Genomic DNA, 26,109 nt, shown 5'->3' with positions numbered 1-26,109 from the left:
TCCCCCACAAATGACAAAGCAAGATTGTTTACAAACTGTAACAACCAGCATAGCTGTTTCAAATGGGTCATAGGGGGGAGGGATAGCTCAGTGGTTTGAGCATTGACCAGCTAAAGCCAGAGTTGTGAGTTCAATCCTTGAGGGGGCCATTTAGGGAAATGGGGTAAAAATCTACCAGGGGATGGGACTAGACAACCTCCTAAGGCCCTTTTTAACCCTGATATTCTATGTTTTCAAAAAGGCACTTAAGGTGAAGTTATATTCTGGAAAGAACAGGCCACTTGTGCAAGCTATAAAAACAGTCCAAAATGTTTACACAACTGTAAAATGCTGAGAATAAAAATTATTTTTTCAAAGTTATTCATAGTGGGACTGAAAACTGCATGACTAATGTCAGTTGGAGGACTGGGTATGCATAGACTGTAGTACTGGGTCTGTTATCAATATTTTAATTCAAGGGACAAAGTAGCAGATTGGTACAACAGATGTAAATTTAAACCTTGTTGCCTCCAATTTGAATAATGCAATATGCAGAAAATACTACAAAGTGATCCTGAAATGTAAAGCAGTAACTTTTTTTTTTAAGTATGGATCTGAAGTGCTAAGTGCCATATCAATTAAAGGCACAAAGAAATCCTGACCCTGCAAATGTTATATGAGAACAACTTTTTGAAAGTCAATGAGCCTACTTCCAAATGTAATATCAGGCCTGCTTCTACAACCCGTATGTGAACACAAGTTTAAGGTTATAAAAGGATTAAAGTTACAGTACTATGAGAACTCACCCACACAAATTTAGCCTTGTATTTAATGAGTCCAGTCACTCATGAATACTTTATAGGCTCCCAGTACTGTACTGTAGTAGCTGAACGCCTCACAATCTTGTTTATCCTCACAACACCCATGTGAGGTGGAGAAGTACTATTATGCTTATTCTACAGATGGGAAACTTGGGACTGCAAAGAGTAAGATCAATGCTATCAAAGGTATTTAGGCACCTAACTTCCATTGGAAATCAATTGGAGTGAAGCACCTAAATAACTCTGAGAATCTTGGCCTTTAAGTGATTTGCCAAAGCTGTCTGTCTGTCACAGACTAAGGAATTAAACCTGGATCTTCAAAGTCCTAGCCTAGTGCTCTAACCACTCCTTACCTCTCCCTCCTTTATACTGAAAGTTAAAAATTAGAGTTTTTTTTTTTTCATCATTACTTTAATACAGTCAGAAGAACTGGGACCTGCATCTTTAAGGGCTGAGCTTTCCAGAAAGGGACTCTGTCTGGGGGTGTATGGTGAAGCTCTTGTTGCACACAGCCAATTAGAATTGGACACAGAATAAACCCAGATTTGTTAAAATTACCTGAAGCACTGAGCGATCGCTGAACACCACCCAACGTCACTGCCAGGTTGTGGGCAACCAGACTTAGTAGTCAGAGTGAGAGCCAGAGTTTGTGGTCACAAGACAGGAATCAGTTAGGTCAGGATACTAGAAGGACAAAAGCAGGAGACAAACTGGAGATCAGAACCATAAGTCAGGCACCAGAGTCAGGCTGGGTCAGGATACCAGGAGGTCAGAGTTAGGAGACAAGCTGGAGGTCAGAACCATGCATCAGATGCTAGGAGTCACGCTGGGTCAAGATGCCAGGAAATCAGGGAGCATGAGCAGGAGTCACACAGTCTAGAACAGGATAGAGCCAGCTTTTCAGACAGTTTCCTGTTCCTGCTAGTGGCTTAAGTAGGGTATAACAGTCTATATACCTCTGTACATTCCTTTTACAAGATTATGACAAATGTTGTACAAAGTGTGCCTTGTGAGGTATCATTTGAAAACTCATAATTTTCTGATCATTATTGTCTTGTTAAAATGTGTGGCAACACTGTATGTAAAGTTATAACATTCTACTGTATGATATTATTAAGAGCAGCCACAAACCAGTTCCTCAGAGCCAAAAGGCAAACTGATGTCTCAGCCAGGTGTCACCGAAATCAAATAGACCATCACCTGATTAAGTAGCCATTCTTTTACAGGAAAAAAGGTGTGAGTGAGAAATTTACATCTTGGAAAGAAACATCTGGAAGGTCCCCAGCCCCACAGACTTTATGTCTGCAGAACTCTAGCTGAAGATGATTCCCAAAGAAGAGGAAAAAAGAAAAATGGGGGAATATATGCCCCAAATGATCTCTCCCTTCATCTTTGCTCATGGAATGGAAATACTTGAAGGACAAAGGACTGGGGAGGGATCATGGCTTCAGCCAGTGAGACTCCTGTAACATGTGGTGAGAGAGACCCTTTGCTTTGAATTCACTTTAGCTTAGGGTTGCCACCCATCTGGGTTTTACCCGGACACTCTGTTTTTTGGCTTCTGTGTCCAGGTGCCATTTAGAGTTACCAGGTGCCTAGTTTTTAACCAGAAAGTCTGGTCAAAAAGGGAACCTGGCAGTGTCTGGTCAGATGTACTGACTGGACACCAAAAGTCTGGTTGCCGTGGGGCAGGTTTGGGCGCTGGGTCATTAACACACACCAGCCACTGCTTAGCCAGGGCCACCTCCTACCTGCAGGCAGGCTCCTTGTCAGGCTGCAGCAGCTTCTGTCCCAGCCACAGAGCAGAGGCAGCCCAGCTGGGGGCAGGTAGGGAGGTGGAGATGCTCCAGCGAGCGATGGGCAACGGGGGGGAAGAGGTGTGAGAAATGGGGACAGGGCCTCTGGGGGAAGAGGCAGAGGAAGGGCAGGGCCTCAGGGGAAGAGGCAGAGCAGGGGATGGTGCCTTGGGGGAAAATTGGGGGAAAGATGCGGGGAAGGGGGCAGGGCCTTGAGGTCCGGTTACCAGCAATTAGAAAGGTGGCAACACTTACTTTAGCTTCACTTTAAGTTAGGTATTAGTTGCATTTCCTCCCCTTTATTTCTTTGTAACCAGTTCTGACTTTTATGCCTCGTTACTTGTAACTACTTAAAAATCTATCTTTCCGGAGTGAATAAACTTGTTTTATTGTTTTATCTAAACCAGTGTGTTTGGATTGAAGTGTTTGGGAAACTTCATTTGGGATAACAGGATCTGTGCATACCATTTTCCAGTAACAAAAGCTGTGTTGTCCAGGAGAAGACTGAGAAGTGCACGATGCAGATTTCTGGGGGAAAGTCTGGGACTGGGAATTTGCTGGTGTTTCTCTGCAGTGTAATTAAATGGTGGCTGCATACAGTGTAGCTGGGAATGATTTCCATGCTGGAGGCTGGGTGTGAGCAGACCGCGAGTGGTTGCTCTCATGGCAAAACAGTGTGAAAGGCACCCCAGGCTGGATAATTGAGGGGGGACAGCTGTTCAACAGTCCAGATTGTACCTTGGGTAATGTCATAGGGCCAACAGGCCAGTCAGCTGCTCCTGGTCTCCACCAATAGGACTGCAGGAGCCTCAAACTGGGGCTGGGCTTCATGGGTCCCAGGTAAGCAAGCATCTGTAGCCTTCCAGATGGAGGGCTGTAGTGTGGCTGCTTCTAGAAACACTCCAGACACAGGTTTGAGACCTGTGGGTCATGCTATCACACCCTTCCCTATGAGTGCCCTCTGGGCAATGTGGGTCCAGGTTTCTCAGAGTGGCCCTTATGGAAAGCCCAGGGCAGGAGCATGAACACTTTCCTCTAGCTCCCAAGTGCATTCCTCTGGGCCATAACCTACCTTGCCAGTCAGTCAGGTATCCTAATTTGCCCTGTTTGTTCTTAGAGTCGAGGACTTCATGTACAACATATTTCACAAGGAGCATGTCGACTCCTAATGTATTCCTGTATTGGTGGGGATGGTGATTGGACTTTATGGGGGAATGTGTTCTCAGTGTATGTTTTCAGAAGTGAGACATGGAACATAAGATGGAAGGTATGTCTGAAGATATGTCTACACTGCAAATAAATACCCGTGGGTGGCCCATGCCAGCTGACTTGGGTTTCCAGGGTTTGTTTAACTGCAGTGTAAACTTCTGGACTTGGGCTGCAGCTGGAGCTCTGGGACCCTCCCACCTCACAGGGTCCTAGAGCAAAGGCTCCAGCTCAACCCCGGAAGTCTACACTGTAATTAAACAACCCCTTAGCCTGAGTTACATGAGCCCAAGTCAGCTGGCACAGGCCAGCTGCGGCTGTCAAATTGCAGCATAGACATATCCTAACGGGTCGAAGGAGCTGAAGCTCAAAGGTGACTAGGTTAATTTATCACTGAATGCAGTATCAGCCAATGAATCAATTGTCTTGTGTCCAAGAGGGTCTGTCCATGCGGAGATGTTCTGTTGAAAGCCTTATCTTTTGTCCTACAGAGTAGGTGGGACCCTGTTGTCTGTGTATGTCTGCATGCCTTTTGCCTTTTCAAGATGTCCCTTCACCTCCTCTTGGATGTGATGGATGTGTTCTACTAGGTCTGAGGCAGATGGGTTGGAGGAGGATGTGGTAGTTGTGGGCGAAGGCAGGGGTGGTACCCATAGTTGCTAAAGAAGGGGCCATGGCTTATGATGCATGGTCCACATTATTGTATGAAAACTCTTCATTGGTAACAGTGAAGACCAGTCATCCTGGTGATGGTTGATGTAGCTTCGTAAGTATTGTTCAAGGATCTGACTGATTCTTTCCATTTGGTCGTTTGACTGAGGATGGTAGGCAAAGGACAGGTGCATATGGACTCCTAATAAATGTAGGGCCTCATGCCAGAAGTGGGGAGTAAACTGGGGTCCCCGTTTTGAGGTGATATGATCTGGAAGACCATGAAGCTGGACTACATTGTTTATCCAGAGCCTGGCAGTTTCCTCTGCAGAGGGTAAACCTGTGCAGGGAATAAAGTGAGCCATTTTAGAAGAGCATCTACCACTGTTAAGATGGCAGTGAAACCACTGGATTCTGGTAGTTCTGCCACAAAGTCCAAGGAAATGGCTTCCCAGGGCCAAGATGGTGTGTCCAGAGGTTGGAGGAGACTGCAGGGTTTCTGGCAAGGGATCTTGATGCAGGCACACACCTAGTAGGAAGCTGTAAATGTCTTTACCATGGTGTTCATTCGGGGCCACCAGAAAAAATGATATGCTAATCGTTGAGTTTTATATTGCCATGTCTTGCCAAGGTGCCGTGCAAGACACTTGCCATGGCACAGTTGGAGAACTGCCACTCTTGCAGGTCCAGGGGGGAATATAGATGCAGTCCTTCACAAATGTGATCCCCTTATAGGTGTCATGTGGTTCTTGGCCAACTCATTGGATGGAATTCTGCAGATGGAGGCAGAACGGATGAGTGCAATCAGATCTGAGCAGTGAGTGGCATTAAGAAAGTCATGGGATTTGCAAACATGGGCTGGTTCCAGACTGGGGCCTCATGAGTCAGGGTCATATGTTTGGAACAAGGCATTGGCCTTGCCGTTCCTGGTTCCCAGGTAGTAAGTCAGGGTAAAGTTGAACTGGGAGAAGACTAGGGCCCATCAGAGCTGTTGTTGGTTCAGGGTCTTGGTCTGTATAGGTACTGCAGGTTCTTGTGGTCCGTGAACACTTGGACCCAGATGATGGGCTCCTTCCAAGTCATGTCTCCACTCTTCAAAGGCAGTCTTAATTGCCAGGAGTTCCTTGTCCAGGATCTCATAGTTTCGCTCAGCAGGTGTGAGCTTCCTGGAGTCATAGACGAGGGGATGCAGTATTTGCTTTAATCCATGCCTTTGGGAGAGGACTGCCCTTATCGCCGTACTAGAAGCCTTGGCTTCCACAATGGAAGCTTGCACCATGTCAGGGTGGGCCAATATGAAGCAGTGTGGAGGCAAGCTGCAATTGCTCATATGCATGCTGGGCCATGTGTGACCAATGGAGCTTGGTGTTTTTTCAGAGCAGGGCAGTGAGGAGTTTAGCTTGTTTTGAAAAAATTTGAAATGAACCTCTGGCATTTTTGCCCCTGGCTGAAGTTGTGTGGGGAGGTTTTCTGCATTCTTCTTCTCAAAGACATCAGTGTAATCACGGTACTTGGAGGGGGGGAGTTCCATAGTCTCCTACTTAGATGTTTCAGTGCACAAAACATTTAATTGTTGGCTGCTCCCGAATCAATGAGGGCCTGTTGGAGGGCAATATACTGGGGGTGGGGGAGGTCTCCCAAAATGTGCAGCTAGATAGACACCTGCAAACGGGAAGCCTCTGGATGGGGCTCAGAGTGCATCTCAGTGAGGACAAGGGTACAGGAAGTTCTCATCTCTGAGGGTCCAAGCTGGTTGCTCCCAGGTCGGGGTCAGCTCCTTGCCCCATGCTCTTTGGCAGGCTGAGATGGCATGGCCAGTTTCACCACAGTAGGTGGTGATGGCGCCGCTGCTCCTTTTCTTCAGGTGCGAGTTGCTGGAGAGACAGATGTGAGAAGGATGGACTCAGCAGCACCACGGCAGCCACTACTAGAAGCATCGGACTCACCCAAATGGGCCCTCTGCCTTCAGGCGGAGAATCAAGCACTGTAGGCCCAAGTAGTGCAGCTGATCTCAGGCAACCAATGCTTGCAGGAGCAAGTGAGGCAGCTTAGCACTGAGAATACTGTGCTGCAAACACAGCGTGCAGTGTGTTGTCCTCAACAAGGGCCTGCAATACCCTAATGGTTTGATGGGGTTGTTTTTAATTTGGTTTCCCAGTTATGTCAAAAGGCCTTTTGCTTTTCTCTTTAATATTGTAGCCAATTTGCTCTAAAGCCTCAAGAATAAATTCTTAAGGAAGAGAGGCTGTTTTTTCTACTGCCATATCAGCTGATCTCTTTCATCAAGCCCCATGCTCTTTGCCAGCAATGCTGCTTCTGAGACCAAAAGCCCTTCTTGGCTCAGTCACTTTGGCCCAGCAGCCTATGTCATCCCCAAAGCACAAAGGGCTACAATGCAAAGCGAAGCAATTTGTGTGTGCATGCTTTGAGGTTCTGCATTGTGACCACCATTCTCCTAGATTGGACTGTCATTGGACCTCACTGCCAGACTGGCACCGCCTCCTGGTTGTGATGGAGATTAACTCAAGGCTGATACCTACGTTTGCAGTCTGCACACCGACACAGTCTTTGCTCCCAACTACGGCTCCTCTCTCAGCTCCCAGAACCGCAGCATCCTCGTCTTGCCTCAGCCCTCCAGCTAGTCATCATCTGTGTTCCCCCGTTCCAGGGATAGGTCTCTCGGGCCAACAGTCCAGTGGCAAGCGGGGAGAACCCTGGCAGTGTTCCCTCTAATTTTTACCACACATCTGCAGAATGAATGTTGTGATGTGCACCACTATGGAGGTGACGTGTGACACATTACCTCCATAGTGGTGCACATCACAAAATTCATGTGGCGGGGGTGGGGCCAATGGGTTCAGAGTGTGGGAGGGGGCTCAGGGCTGGGGTAGAGGGTTGGGGCACGGGGGCGTGAGGGCTCCAGCTGGGGGTGCGGGGTCTGGGGTGGGGTCAGGGATGCAGGGTTTGGAGTGCAGGCTGCCCCAGGGAGAGAGGACTCCCCCAGCTCTGTCTCCGTGCCGCAGCACCTGGGCTGGGGGGAGAGAGACACCTCTCCCTGCTACTGCAGCTTCAGGACTGGGGGATAGGCACCTCTCCCCCGGCTGCAGCAGGTCTGGGCTGGGGCGCTTCTCCTCGCCGGCTGCGGCAGGTCCGGGCCGAGGCGCCTCTCACCACTGGCCGTGGCAGGTCCGGGCTGGGGGAGAGGCGGGAGGTCTGGGGATAGGGGAGAGGCATCTCTCCCTGCTGCAGTCCTGAGCGGCGCTTAATAAGTTGCTGCGCAGCCACATGGCTTAGAGGGAACTTAGGATCCAGGCCCATCCACTAGTCCAGGCCCCAACCCAGGGACCCTGTAAATAGCAGCCTCCTGCTGCTCCTCTGTAACCTCTTTCAATGCCACTCTGTTTCCCTGGACCACTTCGTTCCCCATGGCCCCAGCACCTTCTTCGCCTTTATCTCAATGCCTCAGCTGCTCAGTCCCCAGGAGCCAGCTACTGCTCTGTCCAAGGTCCTTATAGTTCTCTCAGCCCAGATCTACACTAGTGGGGGGGAGGGGGGGTCGTCGACCTAAGATACGCAACTTCAGCTATGCAAATAGCGTAGCTGAAGTCGGCGTATCTTAGGACGACTTACCTGGACGATTCGGCAGGTAGTGAAGACCTGCCCTCAGTCTTCCAGGGACACAGTCCTTACTCCTAGCAGCAACTGACACTTCTCTGCTCAGCAGCTCTTTTTATATGGGCCTGCTGGGCCCTGACTGGCTGTTCCTCGCAGCCCCTCTCCTATTGGCTGCTTCCTGCGCAGCCTCCCTAGGGCTCTATTAATCCCTTCTCTGCCAGTGTGGGGCGGATGCCTCATCACATGGAATCTCTTCTATGTTATTTGATCTAATTCTTAGTAGGCTGGAAGGGCCAATAAGAGGCTTTCTTTTACAGGGGCTCTTTTACATGTGGCCTCTAGGAGCACACCCGGCCCATGTCGGTATGCAACTCTGGCAATGGTGATTGACAAGGTCTTCAGATGATGACCATGCTTCCGCTATTGTTTGTTTTACTAATTCAGAGTGTTTCTGTCCCCGTGGCCATGAGCCATTTGTTACAAAAATTAAAATTAAAATGACACAGGCCCCATGCAAGAACAAATGTGGTCAGTCCAATGGAAAACAGAGTAGATGAGCTCTTCCTCTTGCTCTGAAGCTTGCTAAGCTTATGGATTGGCCATCCTGGCTGCGAGCTGAAGCTCTCTGGGCATCTCTGGATTCACACGCTCACCACTCCAGCCTGCAAGGGAAGCTGAGCTTGTATAATTTGTGCTTCTTTCCCCTCTGCCTTTCTACACACAACTTCCTCGTGTGTTCTAGTGACAGCTATGGTTGAGGGGAGCCCATGGAGACACGATCTCTGGTGACCAGCAGAAGCCACTTAGACTGGGTGGCAGAGCTGTCTGGGCCTCCTGCAGAACTGCCCGTCCCCCCAAGAATTAGGCAGATTTTAAGGGAGGGTTCTGGAAGGAGTGGGGAAAATACCAGAACTGATGGAGTTAGTCAGACATGCTGAACTTCCTCTTTTGCGGGGAGAATAGGGGTTAGGTTTTGAAAATATATACCTGCTTTAAACCCTGCCTCTGCTGACATCTCCCTCCAGTGGTCCAGTGCCTAGGAATGACCTTGAATACAATGAAACGACCATTAAGGCCCACTGCTTGTAGGTAAACCATCTCCAACAGGGAAAGCGCAGGTCTGAGAGTCACATGAATGGGGTAATTACTCCTGGCTTTGCCACTGATTTACCATGTGACAAATCACGTGTCCCCCAGGGTTCAATCCTGTGAGGTGATGATTACCTCCTGAAAGATGCTCCCACTAGCTTCACTTAAGGGTGCTTAGTACCTTGCAGGAAGACGGTACTGCATCACTCTGCTTGTTTCTACCCCCTGCATCACTCTGCTTGTTTCTACCCCCTACCCTTAGTAGCCACCTGCCTGAGTTTCCCCATCCAGCTAAAAGTGGGGTGGTAATAATTCCCTAGTTCACCAGGTCTTGTGGAGTTTCACACTGGAGATCCTTGGATACTGCTCTATAATTCCCAGCCATTATGTTATCAAAAAAACATTAGACTATCACTAATGACAAGGAAACCTTGTTAGTTGTCAGCTAATGACCAGGAAGCCCAATGTTGTATGCAGCGTCGCTGTAGCCTTTGTGGTCCCAAACCTGAAGAGGAGCTCTGGGGTGGCTTGAAAGCTTGTCCCTCTCACCAACAGAAGTTGGCCCAATAAAAAATACTACCTCACCCGCCTTGTGCCTCTGGGAAGCCCAGTGTCAGTTCCCGCAGTTGGTGAATTAGTAAGCAAGCGCGTCACTCATGAGTTTATTGTGACAGCTGTCGTTTAGCTGTAATGAGCTGCGAATCTCATCCTTCCCAGCCTAGCTGCAAACAGACAGCCGTGTGTTTTGTAAACACATGGAAACATTCAGGGAGCAGCGCACATCTTTTGTTGGGTGATGGCGGGGTGGGGAGGAATCCCTGCCTTGTTCTGTGCAAACGACCAAGGGCCAGATCCCGAGCGCCTGTGCTCCAGTTTCAGAGTAGCAGCCCCCTTAGTCTGTATCTGCAAAAAGCACAGGAGTCCTTGTGCACTCCCTGGAGTTCTCTGGGAATGGCGCTGGCCCCAAGCAGGCAGAGCCAGGTTCTGCCATGTTGCAGTCTCTTGTGCTGAGCAACTCGAACAAGGCGGGGAGGGGAGGCGGGTGGGGAGAACGGGCAGGGGACGTTTCTCCCTCTGTACCGAGCGCTCGGTGCCTGCCTGCGTGAAGCAGTTAAACGGGGCAGAAGGGGAGCCCGGCTGGCAGCTCGCTGCCCTGTGATATGCCAGCCACAGGGTGACGCAAGGGCTGGAAGGCTCCAACTAAACAAGCCATTTTCACCTGCGTAATCAGCGCTAGTGGAGCTTCAGCGGCAGCGGCAGCAGCAGCGGCTCTGAGCTACTCGAGCGGCCACCGCCTCCTCCCGCTGCCTGAGAGCCCGAGCCGGGAAGCCAGCATGTCCGCGCCGCCGGATCGCCAGGGGCTGCCGCTGTCGGGCTCCGGGGCGCGCTGGGCCGGGGCCGGGGCCGGGGCCGGGGCGCAGCGGAGGGATGGAGACGGGGCGCAGCAGCCGCAGCTGCCGGGCGGCTCCGCCAGGGAACACCCGCCCGTTACCATGGCGACTGCATCCGCAGGTAAAAGGCGAGGTACCCAGAGGCGCTCCGCAAAGGGTGGCGGGCAGCATCCTCCCCCCCCCCGGCTCCGCTCCCTGCCGGCTGCCTGGCGATCGCCAGGAGGGACACGCCAAGGAACCAGAGAGCCCGGCCGCTCGAAAGAACCAGGCGGCTCTGCCGAGTTCCCGCAAGCGCTTTGCGGTCCCTTGGGCGCCGCACGCCCGGCTCTGGAGCTCGGGGGGGGGGGGGGAGGTTATTTCTCTCCGGGCTGCCCGTGAGCTCCCTTACACCTGTGTCAATCCGGACCGACTGGCTGAGTTCAAGGAGTTAATCCGCGTTTGCTTCGGAGAGCCCAATCTGGCCCTTGTTTAATTTCAACGTGTGGAATTGATTCATTGAAGTTCAGTATTTGGGGGGAGGGGAGTGTGTTTATTTTCTACTGGCTCTTGGGACACAGCTTAATTTAAATATTTCTTCTTGCTGTGTTTATTTCCCATTTGCTTTTAGGGATGCCGTTCATGTCGTTTGCTTTGGGGATGTATTTGGTTTCCCTAGGCTTGGGAGCACCTTTCCTTTGGTAGGAGTGGTAGCAGCAGGCACTGGCACGCACCTGTTAGTGAAATCCAGAGACCTCAGCTTCTGGGAGTTCATAGGAGAATTATTTGAGGAAAGTGCTTCTATATTTTCTCTGTGGTTTCCCCCCTTCCTTTCTCCGTTGTCAGCTGGGGCGGGGGGGGTGGAATCTAACTAACCATCGACATGTGGGAAGTTGGCTGCGCTGATTTAAATTCTTGTCCACTGGGAAACAGATGCCCCCATTATGCAGCTGTAGAGTATTAAACTTGGGTTGACTAAGTTGGAGGTGAGAGGCTTGGGATCAACATGAGTCCCAGTTATGCAATAACCGCAGATGCATCAGGAGCAACGTTTTGGGTTGGGTCCCTGTCTGATCTCTCACCATCATTCAGCACAAAAGACTTGCTGTCCAGGAGGAACGCACGTTACGTGACCATTTGTTGCCGGCTCTATTGTGGAGGCGCATGATTCCACTTACACACAGCCCTGGCTTTCTCGGTGGGTGTGTGCTCAACATGGATGTTTTGCTGCAGCCTTTCTGGCTGCTTGGTTCTTCTGGGTTCAGTAGTGACATGGAGTCTAATGCCTATCAGCTGATGGAGACAATGTCATACTGTTTTAGAGCTCTGGGCAGGCAGTAAAATCTGCCTGATGTGCTGCTCATTAGCTAATCTCGGTGGTAGGTTGTGAAACGTGACTTTATATTGATGAGGGAGGTATATGGGTTGTAATGTAAATGTAAGGGAGAGGTGTGTGTGTGTGTAAAAGTAGAGGGTGGGGGGTCCCTCGGTAGAGAGATTTCCCTTAAAAGTATAATTATACAAATGGCTGTGGGGACCTAATCTTTCTTTCTTCATTTGTGGAGAGAAACATGGCAATCCTGAAGCTCAGACTATATAAAGAACAAAGATGGGTGGCTTCTTGCACAGCACAAATCAAATCCCCACTCAACTGAAAAAACTGTGATATTCCCTACGTTTAATGAAAGCTTCTTCAGTGTTGAATTTATCTGTCAGGTGCCACTGATGCTCTCCAGAGTGCACTGCATTTGAAAGAGAATAGTTAGCTGGTAGAGAAAATCATGAAGATGTTGCATTTGGAATAATCTACACGGAGGTGTTATAAATATATATATATATTTGTGCCAAACTCGGGGGGTGGGAGGAGAGAGAGAACTCAGCAGTACAAATACTAACTGATGCTTACCGGTTGCAGATTGATGAGACCCCAGATTAGCTAATAAATGTGCTAATGTTGCATTTCAAAATATTTTAAAATGAGTATACTCTTTTGTGTGCATTGTATAATTTAAAAAAATGTATGTGTGTGTGGTGGTGGTGCGGGGGAGGGGGGGAGATAGCAGAGCACTCCATCCAGTGAATCCACTGCATTCACGCACAGCCTTCTCTTTATTTTGTTGCTATAATATCAGTGGTTTCTATGTTCCAAAGGGCATAGATAATCGTAATTGTTGTCTCATTTCACAGGGGGGAAGCGCATTGTTTACATACTCTTTCTGTGTGATTATTTTTAAGTTAGTAAATAAGGGGCATTCGCATATTGCTGAGTATGTAGAACTTTCTTGTGTTTCTTAAAAGCAGTTGAACTCTGTTGTTCATAGGGTGGCATCCTGCATGCCTTGTTCAGGTGCACAATTCCATTAAAACCTGAGAGCTGTGGGAATAGACCAACAGGGAGATACATAGATGCGGCAAATGTCATCATAGAGAAGTTAGCCAGGTAATAGTCACTAGGTTGTGGAGACAGTTGGGGATAGTTTATGCAATTAACAAGACATGGAAGCAAAACAAAAAATGGAATCACCAATATGTTTCCCAGTCACACCCCTAGCCGTCCTGCTTGTATGTTATATATTCCCTTCCTACACCCTGGATCTGTTGTTTTTCATTTGCTAAGCTACATGCTCCTTCAGGTAAGAACTGTGTCATCTCAAGTGTTTGGAAAGTGCCCTGCACCTTGTAGATGCCACTGACATACAGACAACTAAGAATAATAAGAGCATTTACTCATTAGCTGTGCAAAACTTTTTTGTTATGAAACCCGAAACCTTGCAAACTTTCCCTGGCTTTGGATTTTGCTATAAACTTGAAACGCAGCCAGGGCCGGTTGAAAGGCAGGTGAATATTTTCAAGCCAACCTGGGCTCAGTTTTGAGCCAAACCAGCTGCATGTCAAAATGATGTTAGTGGCTTTGGTGTGATTTAGGAGTGAAATACAATTTTTACAGAGGTTTCACTCCGAGCGTTTGTGTTCAACCAAAACCAGGGTTGACTGAAACTGAAGAAAAGGTTCCATGAATTCCTGATGGGGAGCGGGAGTGAGATATAGCTGTGCTGCATTGAACGCTCATAATTAGACCTGGAGATTTCTCAAGCAAAATCTGGGCTATAGGAAGCTATGGTTTCCACATCTGTTAATTCTCCTGCATGGCTGCTATATTAGAAATCACTGGGGTGACTCTTCATCCCTGGAGGGGCAAGATGAAAGAGGGGACGTACTTCTGCTTTTGTATGCGGCTCAGCCCTTTGTGCTGAGAATGGTCTTCCCCTCCCAGAATGTGAACTTGGTTGAGGGCAAGAAGCACTGTAGGCTGATCTTGCAAGATTAAAACAGCAGTGAGAGATTGCTAAGCATTTGTATGTTTCTGAAGAAAGCTCCATGCCACCCAACACACCATCTGCACATGGATTCTGCTATTTATTTTTGTCCATTGACAGTAATTAAAATTCTTTGGAAAAAAAACCTTTCCAAAAATATTGCACAGGCTGATATCAGGCGTTGCCTGGGATAAACACAAAATGACAGAATAGCGACGGGTAGATTCTGGCCCCTGGTTGGGGTGTGTTAGTGGGGTGAGGAGGGAGTGGGACACAGGATGCCCTTTGCATCCTCACCACACCAGAATCCTGGGAGAACAAGTAGGGTGTAGGCTGGTGCAGCCAACTGATATCTCCAGTTGGGCAGAAGTGGAACTATGGATTCTCTCCAATGCCACACAGATTGGCAGTTCAGGGCTGGTACTGAAAGGTATACATACTGCATTCCAGGCTGGATTAAGGGTATAGGCACTACAGGCCTGTGCCCAGGGCTCCAATTCCCAGGATCACAAGAGGAGGTCATAATCTCAGGTTTTGTTATTATTATTTTTTATTAAAGAGTAGATTTCTAGCCCACATGCTTGTGAAGAAAAGCTTGAAAATGTGACCCGAATTTAACTGATGCAGCGACATCTGCCTGAGTCTGCAGAGAGCCTGAAACAATCATTCCAAGATGGGAGAACTGCTCCATGCACTGTAGTAGGGTGTGAATTCCAAGAGCCATTGCTCTGGGGGCCCTGCCAACATCACCCAAATAGGATTTGGTGTGTGGCAGAAGAAGAAGAGTTCAGCAGGCCTAACCCACCTACCTACCCAAACAGATACATGCTTGCTGCTGGGTAAGGGCTGGGGCTCACCCCTGTGGCCATTCTTACCACCTTGTGGAGGTAGAGGGGACCCCTTCTTCTACTCCAAGCTGGGAGAAGTGGGGCATGGCACAGGCTGCAGAGGCAGAACCAGAGTGCCCTGTGTTGCCTTAATCCAGCCCTGACTGTACCCTCGCAATAGTGTAGCAGCTGCCTCTCTTGCCCGTAGCCCCCTGAGCCCTGGTGGCATTCAGCCTGCCTGCGTCTGCAGGTAGTGTGTGTCCCATAGCTGGTGTGTTGCCCCTCACACCCTCCCTAACACAGCTGTGGCTTTAACCCCCGCAGCTTAGCCCTTTTGTTTTTAAATATGGTGGTCCGACTTGATTCCTTTAGCTCGACGTGTGACAAATGTCCCTAGCAGAAAGTGCTGCACAGCCAAGCCCTTAAGGGCAGTAGATTGTTGATTAGATTGATATGCGTATTTGAAAGCTCAACATTAAAACAGAGGGAGGGAAAATGATGCAAATCTTCAGGCAAGGCTGACAGCTGCATCGTGCCCTCTCCAACATATACATGGCAGCTCCCAAGAATAGGCACAAAGCCAGTGGGTCTGCAGCTTCTGCTGCAGCCGCCCACCATTCCCCTTGGCTCCCCTGCACAAAGCTTGCTCGCTCAGGCTGTGAATGAGCTGACGGCACTGTTCAGCCCAGAATACGCCTGCCTTCGTGTTGATACAGCTTAGCTCATAAATCATTTTCATTTGCTCTTTTTCCCTGCGTCTGGGGCTATCTGGGTGCCAGAGGCAGCAAAGGCGGCATGATGACTAAAGACGGGAAGAGAATTTTAAATGGTCTTCAGGACAACAAGCTCTTGAGAAGACACTGACGCTGGGCCTGATGCTCGACTCTTGGTCAGGCAAAACTCTCATTGGAGTCAATGAGTTTAGAGTGTTGGATTGGAGCCCATGTAGCTACAATGCACAGGCTTTGTGCACCTACCTGGTCCCTTCAGCATCCCTGAACATCAGAGCATTAGCTAATCAACAGGTTGCTGTAAGGACCTGGTCGTAGTGTCTGTGATACAGTCATTTGATACAATATCAATGTCTGATACTGAAATGTGTTTTCTTAGCAGATTTTTTCATCCTCCCGCCATTGAGGGTTGCTCACAATGTGAATACTGGGCTCCTGACATTTATTTATTGAATTGCTGTAGAAAGAAAAGCATTGGTAGTATAGTGACACCTGCCCTATAAGCTACCTCCCTGTATCTAAAGCAGCCACTTTAAAATATGTCCACTACTGTCTTGTTCACAACCTAGTTAAAGCCTTCAGGGTGAATTAAGCCCTAGTTTGAAAGTGATTTAAGTGGAGTTGTACATACTTAGGCCAATGCAGTATTTGGCTCCTCTTGTTCTAGGTAACCAGATTTTCCCCTTTGGCCCCTTGGATAATCCCTGAAAATTTAAAAAATGCCCTGCAAATTAAGAGGTTGAACCAGATTATATTATAGAGGCTCCTTGCAGACCAAACAATTATATGATCTGATGTAGAATTTGCAAAAGGATATAGGAAAAAAAGTAGATTTATTTTTGGGTCTATACCTTCCTAAAGTTCCCTTACAGCTTGTCTGTGCACTCCAGTCTGTGGCGAGTCAGTACATTGTGCATTTCTTTGGAGTACCAGTCATTCAAACAAAATTCTTCAGAATGTCACTGCCTAGCACCGTGCCTCAGTTTCCCCATCTGTAAAAATGGGGACAGTGATTCTTGCTCTCCTTTGTCGAATACTTTGAGGTTTATTAGAGAAAAGTGGTATGTAAGAGCTAAGTGTTGTTGGTATTGTTATTGCATAAAATCTGTACGGCAATATGACTTCTCAAGCCCATGGCAATCAAATTCCAGCGAAAACTCTGCCATTTCCTCACCACTACTGCTGTGGAGGGTATCTTGCTAAAGCTAGCATCAGCCTGTATATATGCCATGGCCTTTTGGTTAAATAAATTGATGACCCTGGGAAAAAAACTGGTCACAGCCGATATGTGTGTATATCTGCCCTCGCCGCCTACCTTAGCTCTTAACCAATAAGGATTGCAAATGACTTGAGGAGGATCAGGAAGAAGAAGGAGACAAGATGGGTAGGGAGGGAAGTAGGGTGGGGAGAGATCACTCACCTCTAATGTATTAATCCCATAAATCAGTAATAAGCTGTTTTATATATCAGGGTGGGCGGGGGGAAGAGAAGTGGAAGGAGATGTGTGGAAGGGGAGTTACTTTAGATGTCCCAATTCCATCATCCTGTGGACCTGTAAATCTTGTAACATAATTTCATTTGTTTGACTGTCTCTCTGGTCAGTGAACTACTTCTGCCCTTTTAATGCTGGTTGGAGGGGTATGGGAGAGGGGGCATCTAATCACATTGGTGTGTAGTTATTGTGGCTGCCATAAATATTTTCATGTCATGATTTGCCTTTTAAATTGCACATCATACTGGAAATAAGGTACAAATTGTTAACAGAGAGGATAATTAACCATTGGGACAAACTTCTAAGAGAAGTGGTGGAAACATCAGCACTTTGAATTTTTAAATCTGATTTTGATTCAAACAGGATTTTTGGAGGTCAGACTAGATGATCGCAGTGGTTCCTTCTGGCATTGGAATCTATGAAATTAAAAAAAAAACCCACCCTTAAGATTTGCAACTACTTGGGGGTTTTGCCCCAAAAGATCACAGTGTACAGGTGGATTCAAGTCTGGGAGAGGAAGGAAGAGTGACATATGCTCTCATTCTACTTAGTAAGGTCTGTATCCAGTTACTTACTGTGCCTATTACCCAGGGGAAAGTTTTGGGTAGATCCCACTGACTCACAGGAGGCTCACAGCACCTGGCAAGATTAGGCCCTTTGCATCTATCAGCATTGCTGGGGTCGTTACATGCAAGGGAAGATTAGACACCTTTTCTATGAGTTGTTTATTGATGCATCTATTTTATATTTACTTACTTATGAGTTGAGATTGTAATTCTTCTGCCTCCAAAGTGGTGCAAAAACATATTCAGGTTTTGCATTTTAATGGGGCATTTATGTTCTAGCTTTTATTGTTTTCTCTCTTCTCTTACTGCCGGTTCAGAGCAATTTACAAATGCTTGGGGTTTTTAGCACAAAAAAATATGACATAGCAAAACTTTTTTTCCTAAGAATGGAATATTATTTGTAATGAATACTGTAAATCAGATGAAGTAAAGATACATAGTAGTGTATGTTTAGCATGATTCCAGCACTAAGAAAGACTTTTCAATGCATAATATTTTCATGTCTAAATACAGTTTTTATTCAAGATCAGTGATCTGGTCTATATCTTCTAATAGGAATACTATGTCTGTAGGCAAGTAAATTCGCCAAGACTTACCTACAGATTTTAGGTTCTAAATACGAGAGCAGTTAAGCACATGCTTAAATCCATTTCTGTTGAACAAAATATTTGTGTGTTTTCCTAACTTCAGTGGGGCTTAAGCACATTCTTATATGCTTTGCAGAATAGGGATGGGCTTATTTAAGCATGTGCTTAAAGTTAAGAATTTACTTTGCTGAATCAGGGACTAGGTAATGTTAAAGACACCGAATGAATCAGTGGTATGGAAAAGGTTTTCAAAGCATAACCTATACCAGTCTGTCTCTTTCAGATACCAGTAACAGTGTATATGTTCTTTATAATTTACTACAGCTTAGAATTGGGTTTTTATATGTAATTGAATAGCTGCCATCAAGGAGTTCTTAGAATATTTCCGTTATTGTGATTATTAGATGCCTGTCCTTGCTACAGCATTAAATTATCATGACATCTTATATGATAACATAGATATTTGCGCTGAGATTAGTTTGACACAATTGCCATTAACAGCCTCTGGTTTGAGAGCATCTCTTTGTGCTGCAGTGACACTGCCCTCAAAAAACATGCCACATGGGAGTGTATGCCCCAAAATGTACATGGGGGGAGAAGAAGGAGAGTGGAATTAATCACAGGGCATGGCTTTCTGTACCATGAAAATCCTGCAAATCCCATATACTGATGTAAGTTCTCGCTTGAATTGGGTCTTATATGGTGGGGTCCCCTGCACTGGATCACATCCAATTTTCTTTTCTTAAGTAGTGCTGAATTTATTAACTGCAGTTAAATTATTATTATTAGCAGTAATATTAAAGACATCTTCACCCTGATCTGTGAACCTTCAATCAGGGCTTAGAAAATATGCAGAGGCCTTTTTCAAGGAATAGAATGAGAGAAGGGCTATGTTTAGGGTTTGATCTGGCACCATTAAAGTCCTAGCAATATAGGGCTGGAAGGGACCTTGAGAGGACACAGGACTCACTATACCTAGACTGTCCCTGATTGATGTCAATGGGAGCAGGATTAGGCCCTTAGGAAGGAAGCAAGACTGCCTAAGAAGGAAGGGTTGGTTTGTTTTTAATACAATCCCTCTTCTGTGCTACCCTTTGTTCTGTCCGTGGCAGTGCAGTGAAGGAGGAGCTAGATATACTGAATCCACAGTATGTGAACAAAGTTGTTTGTTGTGTCAGCATGCGATGGGATTGCACGAAGTGCTGCTTCTCCGGGCTGGCAGGCACTTGTTGCTCTTCTGAATGCCACCCACAGCCTGCACTATGACTAAGCAACCCAAAGATAGCATCTTGTATACCTGGGATGTGAAAAGCACCTGACCCAAGTACAGATCCCAGCACACCCACGTCAGCGAGAGCATCTCTCTCACTGAGTCTGATTTTTAAACTAGCACTCAGCAGCAATAGAAAAAGGCCAGATTCTGGAACAAGACTTAATATATTCTGCCAAAGCAGCACCAGTGCTCAGCCTTATTCAGGTCAGCAGCAGTCCCCTCCCAATCTGCAGATTATTCCTGTCAGCAGCAGAAATAATTTGTGTGGGCTGCGCACAGCGAGCATTGCTGGGTCATGAGGTGTCAACACACAGGCAGGCAAATAGATTGTTATGACCAGCCCCAGAATGCCTGGCCTCTAGTCCTGTTTTGGAGTGGTCTCCCCAGATGTTTTTTGGGGGAATGGGAAGAACATGAGCATTACCAGGTGCAGCCCATTTCTACTTTGCAGAATACTGTGTCTCTGGCTAATGTCTGTGCAGCTGGCATGAGGGGCCTCTCTTCTGGTGCCAGCAGTTTGTAGGCACAAATAACTACAAGTGCAATTTAGATCATTTTAGACACTTAGGCCCTAATCCAGCAAAGTGCTTAAGCATATAGAAACATAGAAATGTAGAGCTGGAAGGGACCTTGAGAGGTCATCAAGTCCAGCCCCCTACAGACATTTGTCCAACCTTTTCTTAAAAACCTCCAGTGATAGGGTTTCCACATCTTCCTTGGAAGCCTATCCTAGAGCTTAACTACCCTTATAGAGTTTAATTACTCTTAAGCCCACATATGCTTCACTTTAAGCTTGTGTAGTCCCATTGACTTAAGAACTTTGGTGAATTGGAGCCTTAAATACTGGCTATACAGCTGCATCTAAATTACTGAAGTTGTGCCACCAATATTTACACCTGCTAACTGCAGGCACAGACAGGAAGGGATTTTTTTTTTAAATAACTGGTAAAAACGCAGTTCCTGATTTTATGAGGTATGAAGCATCTTCTGATCAGTGTTCAGCAAATCTCAGGAGATGCTATGTACCTCACAGGATCATGTCATTAATTGTTATCACAGAAATAATCTTATGTACCTTTGGTAAACATCATAGATGAAGGGAATGATGTAAATTGGAGTATTTCTCTGCTCTAAATTTTAATTGATACAGCTGTCATACTTCTGTACCAGATATGGACTGGTCACAGAGCTTGCTTATACACACCACATATGTTGATCATAAGACCACTTAATACTCTGCCAGGTATGGCTGAGGTTCTTTTAAAAAGGTATTTTACACAGTACCACCTACTAGCTGAAAAGTAGAACACAGTTTAGCATTCCATTACAATATTTACACTATCACGCTATCTTTGAAGTTGAGTATGCATCAGTCTGTTAACTGTCTCCGAATCGTATTGGTTTTCTAATTACATGACCTGACCATGTAACAACTTGGTCATCAGGCTGTCCATTAGTTGCAATGACTGGCTGTGGTTGTTTTGGAATCCTTGAGTCGTCTTCTTCTGCATCTGCCGTCTGTAGAGTTTGCTCTGTTGATTGTTCTTTATGAGGAACAAATGGTAGATGTCAACAGTTTCTGTTGAACTCTCCACTGTCAGTCTCCATCACATATGATCTGGGTGATGAATTATTTTTCTTTATGAGCGCTGGAGTTGTCCATCCTTTTTCTCCATCCAATTTGACATGAACACGGTCACCAGGTTCTAGATCTGACAGTTCACTGAGTGACGTCTGTTGTGAAAGTTTTCAGAGTAGCAGCCGTGTTAGTCTCTATCCGCAAAAAGAACAGGAGTACTTGTGGCACCTTAGAGACTAACACATTTATTTGAGCATAAGCTTTCGAGGGCTACAGCCCACTTCATCGGATGCATAGACTGGAACATACAGCAAGAAGATATTTATACATACAGAGAACATGAAAAGGTGGAAGTACCCATACCAACTGTAAGAGGCCAATCAATTGAGATGAGCTATCCTCAGCAGGAGAAAAAAATCTTTTGAAGTGATAATCGAGATGACCCATAGAAGATGTGAGGATAATTAACATGGGGAAATAGATTATTTAAGTATCCTCACACCTTCTATGGGTCATCTCGATTATCACTTCAAAAGTTTTTTTTTTCTCCTGCTGATGATAGCTCATCTCAATTCATTGGCCTCTTACAGTTGGTATGGCTACTTCCAGAGTCTGGGCTCCAGCCTGAGCCTGAACGTTTACACTGCAGTTAAACAGCCCTGTAGCCCAAGTCCCATGAACTGGGTTAGCTGACACGGGCCAGGTGGAGGCGTTTAATTACAATGTAGACACATCCTTGGCATTTTTATTCAGTTTGGTTACTCTCTTCATGCCTAGTCACTTCGGAAATAGGTTCTTTTCAAAAGTTGGAACAGTAGTTCTGAGTTATCCTCCCATCAGGAGCTGTGCTGGACCATATCCAGTAGCTGCTACTGGTGTGATCTGTGACTCAGAAGAGCAAGGAATAGATCTTCCTGCTGTAGGATTTTCTTAGCAGTCTGTACAGCTCTCAGCCTCTCCATTCACTTGCAGGCCACAGCCAGTCAAACAGCAAAACAGTCTGAACTGATGAACAGCAAAACCTTGAGTGGTAAAAGTCATTATCATAAAACCCCTAAGGTAAGGAAGTTTATCAGTTTTCTCTAGGTTTTGCTGTTTCATCATTTCAGATTGTTTTGCTATTAGAATACCCGTAGCTGGGGTTAAATATTTCTTCAGTTGTAGCTGCTTTGAAAGGTTTTTATCTGTGAACCTGATAGCTTGAGCTGCCTGGCTCTAATATTTTCATGTTTTGCATTCTGAAAACCACAGTTTTAAGCCAGTGTATGCAGAGCTCTCATTAAAAAAAATCAATATTTCCCCCTGGTTCTTGAATTCTCAGATGGAAAAATACTCTATCACAAACCACATTTCTCTGAGGTATAGAGTATGCATCAAAAATATCCAGAAGCCTTTCATAGTCATCTTTGACTTTAAAGAAGACAGTCACAAAAGAGTTAAAGATATGATCCATCTCTTCACTCTGAAAACGTTCACAAAAACATTAGTAAAAATGTGTTTTGTTTTGACCCAGCTGTTGAGATGTTTGACATTTTCAAAAATCAAAACCTTTAGAAGAAATTTTGACACAGATTGAAAAAAACTATTAAAAAAATTAATAAATTCTTGCCAAATTCTCAAAAGTTTTGTGTTTTCTTGTTTCCCATCAGCTCTAGATGTCAGTAAGATCTAGAAATGTACGTGATCTATTGCAGGCCCTATAACAGAAAATACAATCTTTATCTGTCTAAATTGGAGCAAGATAAATAATATCTTTAAAGCACGAGGTTATTTTTATTTTGTACAGTAAATTTCTATATTCTATTTTAGAATTACCATCACATGCAACAGTGGAACGTCTATACTTTAAAATTACTGTAAGGGGTCCTAGGTAGATTGCTTTGAGCATCTTTGAGCATGGTTAAAAGCAAGGATCCATTGCCATTTCTTTGGATTTTTGTCTTGTCTTTCTGACATGCTGTAATTCAGTTTCCAGATATGTAGGTCAGAGCTAAGGTGACACTTTTTGTGGTGTAATGCTCTATAACATGTGGGAATTATACTTGCACTTTGATCATAGCAAATGGACAGTATGTAATCTCTCTAATATTTAGTACGGCCGTGCCATGAAGTTATCCTGTGCATCTTCCATCTATCCATATACGTTTGTATAAGGTTGTCACTCACCAGGACATTTGAGTGCAACTAAAAAGCAACCTAAGGAAAGGTGGCTGAACAAAGAGGAAGAAAAAAATTAATTGTTTCACAGCTCTGCAGTAGGCTTTCTTTTTTTCCTCTTGCTTTTAATAGGTCACTCTTCCAACCTACTTTACATCAAGCAGATAGCATGTTGGATGTTTCGCAGATGAATCAGACTATGCAGTGCACTTGTGCATGTCTAGTATGCAAGTATGTCAGCTTGTATTTGATAGCCAGCAAAAAGATTATTTTTTGGAGAATGAGGAGATGGAATCATTCACAGCAGCTGCTGTGAAAGAAAGAGTAACGCAACCACTGTTAATAAATCAGCCCTGGACCTGAAACGGTTGAACTATCTTCACTGCCGTTTTGATTAGATTTATCCTCTGAGGCGTAAATTAAAGAGGAAAATATATAATCTGTGAAGCTTTCCAGAGTTATCTCTAAAAATCTGAACTCGGCACTAAGAACTATGCTAAGCAGAGTCCTTTGGTCTAGCAGAATGGTCTAATAGCAATGCTGGAGGTTTGTTCTGATTACACGTTGGATGGTGGGAAGGCACAAGCTGTTTTTGCTAAAACTGATCATAACCAGTTTCCCACTTTTGATGTACTAAAGGGTCTTGCAGTGATACCTGTCGATGTTTCATCATCAAAATATTTTTCTATTAGTCTAAAAGCAGAGAAAGTTTGTCTGGATTGTCCTTTTCAGGATCCTAGTGTAAACTGTCCATATACTAGGGTTGCCAACCCGCCAGGACTGTCCTGGAGTCACCAGGAATTGAAGATTAATTTTTAAATAAAGATTATGTCATGGGATGAAACCTCCAGGAATATGTCCAATCAAAATTGGCAACCCTGCCATATACTGTACTGTGAACACTTGCTGGGGCCCCCAGTATCAAGTTGGTTGCTCCTTTTTTCCACTACTGGTCTATTCGTTTAACATGCTTGTAAAGTGTGTTACATGTTTCCCCTCTGGTTGGTCCAGAGAGAATAACACCTACCCCCACTGCCAGCTAATGCACTTAGGCTCAGATCATCAAAGGTATTTAGGCTCTTAACTTCCACTGAAAACAATGGGAGTTAGGAGCTTAACTATCTCTGGGGATCTGGGCATTAGTCCTTTAACTAGAATGGTAGAGGCATATGCTTGGGTGATGAAGACTCAAGTTACAGCCTGCTGGCTGCCCAGAGTGGGGTTATTACTAGAAGTCATAGGAAATTCCATGAAACATTTTTCACTGGAATTTGGTGATTCATCAATTGAAAAATTTTGTGCGGATACTTCAATTTGTCTGATGTTCCAAGGTTCTGTTGCACCCCTGCCTGCCAGGCAGGGTTTGAAACCTGCCTGGTTTTCTGCCACCTCTCCCACCCAGCTCCTTAGCAACTTGCCACATAGGCTGCTTTGGAGTGGGGGGACCCCAGGACTTCCATTGTCCACTGCTCTGGGGCAGCCTGCCAGGTGGACTGCCTGGGAGCCCCGGCTTCCTTTCCTTTTGCAGAGAGTTTACAAATTTCATTCCAAATCAAAACAAAACCAAAACTTTTGAAATATTGAAATCCTCCATGAAACTGAGACACCTGTCTCTGCACAGCTCTAGTTCTTACTTTTGTACTTCCTGGAGGACCATTGATTTTATAAGATGTTTTTGGCTGCATGCACTGAAGAAGGGAAAGAGGATTATGTCATGGCCTCCAGCACTTTTCATACAAATTGATTTTATTCACTACAGTTTCTGACCCTGTGACTCCACTAGATTGTCTAGTCTTTAAGGAAATCATTCTGGGCAGGAACTAAGAGTGCACCAATATTTTAATGCTAAATGCCTTTATTCAGAATGCCTGTGTGTTTCTATGTTCTTTGTCTAGAACTGTTCCTGGCCAATTCCTAGTTTAAGAGGTGGAGGAAAGTGGGGAGCAGTTTTCGGGGAGGGGCACAGAATGCAGGATTAGAAAACATGGTTCCTGGGGTCAAATTCTCTGCTGGCGTAAGTGGGAAATTGCTGACTTAGATGGTGCCATGCTGGGGATATGGCCTTTGGTGTTTAACAGTAGTTTTCTCGGGTTGGTTGCTAGCACTGACATTCTGCTCTTCTCTAGGAGGTGTTCTTTAGGCAGCCCATAACTCAGTGGCCTTAGACAATACAACACGAGTACAGATGGTGGAGGGTATATCATGCTCTTCTGTGTCAGGGTTGGTTAATCAGCTCAGTGAACCTGTAGATCCTGGGAGAGTGAAACCCAAAGTGGTCATCTTTCTGTCTTGTGAGATTGTCATTTTAAAAAATATGCTTTGACACTTTTCAGACTGATATTTGTTACACACCAGTAACTTCTGACAATGGGTTGTTACCATGAGATTTTGCTCAGATGTATGATTGATGCACACAGGATAAGGAACCTAATTAAAAGTTCAGAAAACAAAACTTATATCACAAGTTTGTGCAGCAAAAATTTAAGTCCGAATTTTCAGACCTGGGTGTCTAAAGTTAGGCTCTTAAATCCATGTTTAGAGACCTCCATGACAGTGGGCCAGTGAAGTGCTGAGTACCCACAATTTCACAGATATTGATGGGAACGCCAGGTGCTCAGCAAGTTTGAAAATTGGGGCCTACATTTTAAAAAGTGACCAGTGTCTTTGATTTTTGGGTCCCAGCTTCTGGCTCCTTTCACATGGCTCCTTTTTCAGAGGATGGGAGCTCAGCACTTTCTGAAAATCGAGACCCTTATCTAACACTTGTCATCTGTAGATCTTAGATGCTTTGTAAAGCACTTTAAGCATCATTACAGCCATTTTACAAATGGGGGAAATGAAGCACAGGGAGGCTAAATGATTTGCCTAAGGACATCCAATGGCCAATCTGGGAATAGAACTCACATCTCTGGAGTCTCAGTCCAGTGCTCTATCTACTAGGTCATCAGTATCTCAAGGTAGACAATTAAAAGGTAAGTGATCAAATAATCACTAGTCCCTTTTGAAAATGTGGGTCCAAGCTACTTTTATTTAGGTGCCTAGATATGGATTTAGGA

General features: G+C 45.7%; 1 protein-coding gene and 1 long non-coding RNA gene across 3 annotated transcripts in view; one reads left to right on the top strand and one right to left on the bottom strand.

Moving 5' to 3' along the window:
- Nucleotides 1–4,808: 4,808 nt before the first annotated feature.
- On the bottom strand, nucleotides 4,809–8,899 carry LOC123369595. The gene is made up of 3 exons (XR_006579096.1): nucleotides 8,084–8,899; nucleotides 6,990–7,200; nucleotides 4,809–5,226 (listed from the first exon to the last, which is right to left on the bottom strand). It is a non-coding gene; the product is annotated as an uncharacterized LOC123369595 (long non-coding RNA).
- A 1,384-nt stretch (nucleotides 8,900–10,283) lies between these two features.
- The window catches only part of RTN1 (reticulon 1), a 200,789-nt gene continuing 184,963 nt past the window's right edge, over nucleotides 10,284–26,109 (top strand). The window contains exon 1 of one of the 2 annotated variants that reach the window (XM_045015349.1): nucleotides 10,284–10,669. In XM_045015349.1, the coding sequence (XP_044871284.1) occupies nucleotides 10,492–10,669 (178 nt within the window). In that variant the 5' untranslated portion in view covers nucleotides 10,284–10,491. Of the gene's footprint in view, nucleotides 10,670–11,673; nucleotides 11,723–26,109 lie in introns of those variants that run through there. The other variant, XM_045015350.1, reaches the window with a different exon arrangement.

This window comes from Mauremys mutica, chromosome 4 (genome assembly GCF_020497125.1).
Source record: "Mauremys mutica isolate MM-2020 ecotype Southern chromosome 4, ASM2049712v1, whole genome shotgun sequence".
In the NCBI taxonomy this organism is placed as follows: domain Eukaryota; kingdom Metazoa; phylum Chordata; order Testudines; family Geoemydidae; genus Mauremys; species Mauremys mutica.
The sequence above is the reverse complement of the archived record's forward strand: the minus strand, read 5'-3'. Positions and strand labels throughout refer to the sequence as shown.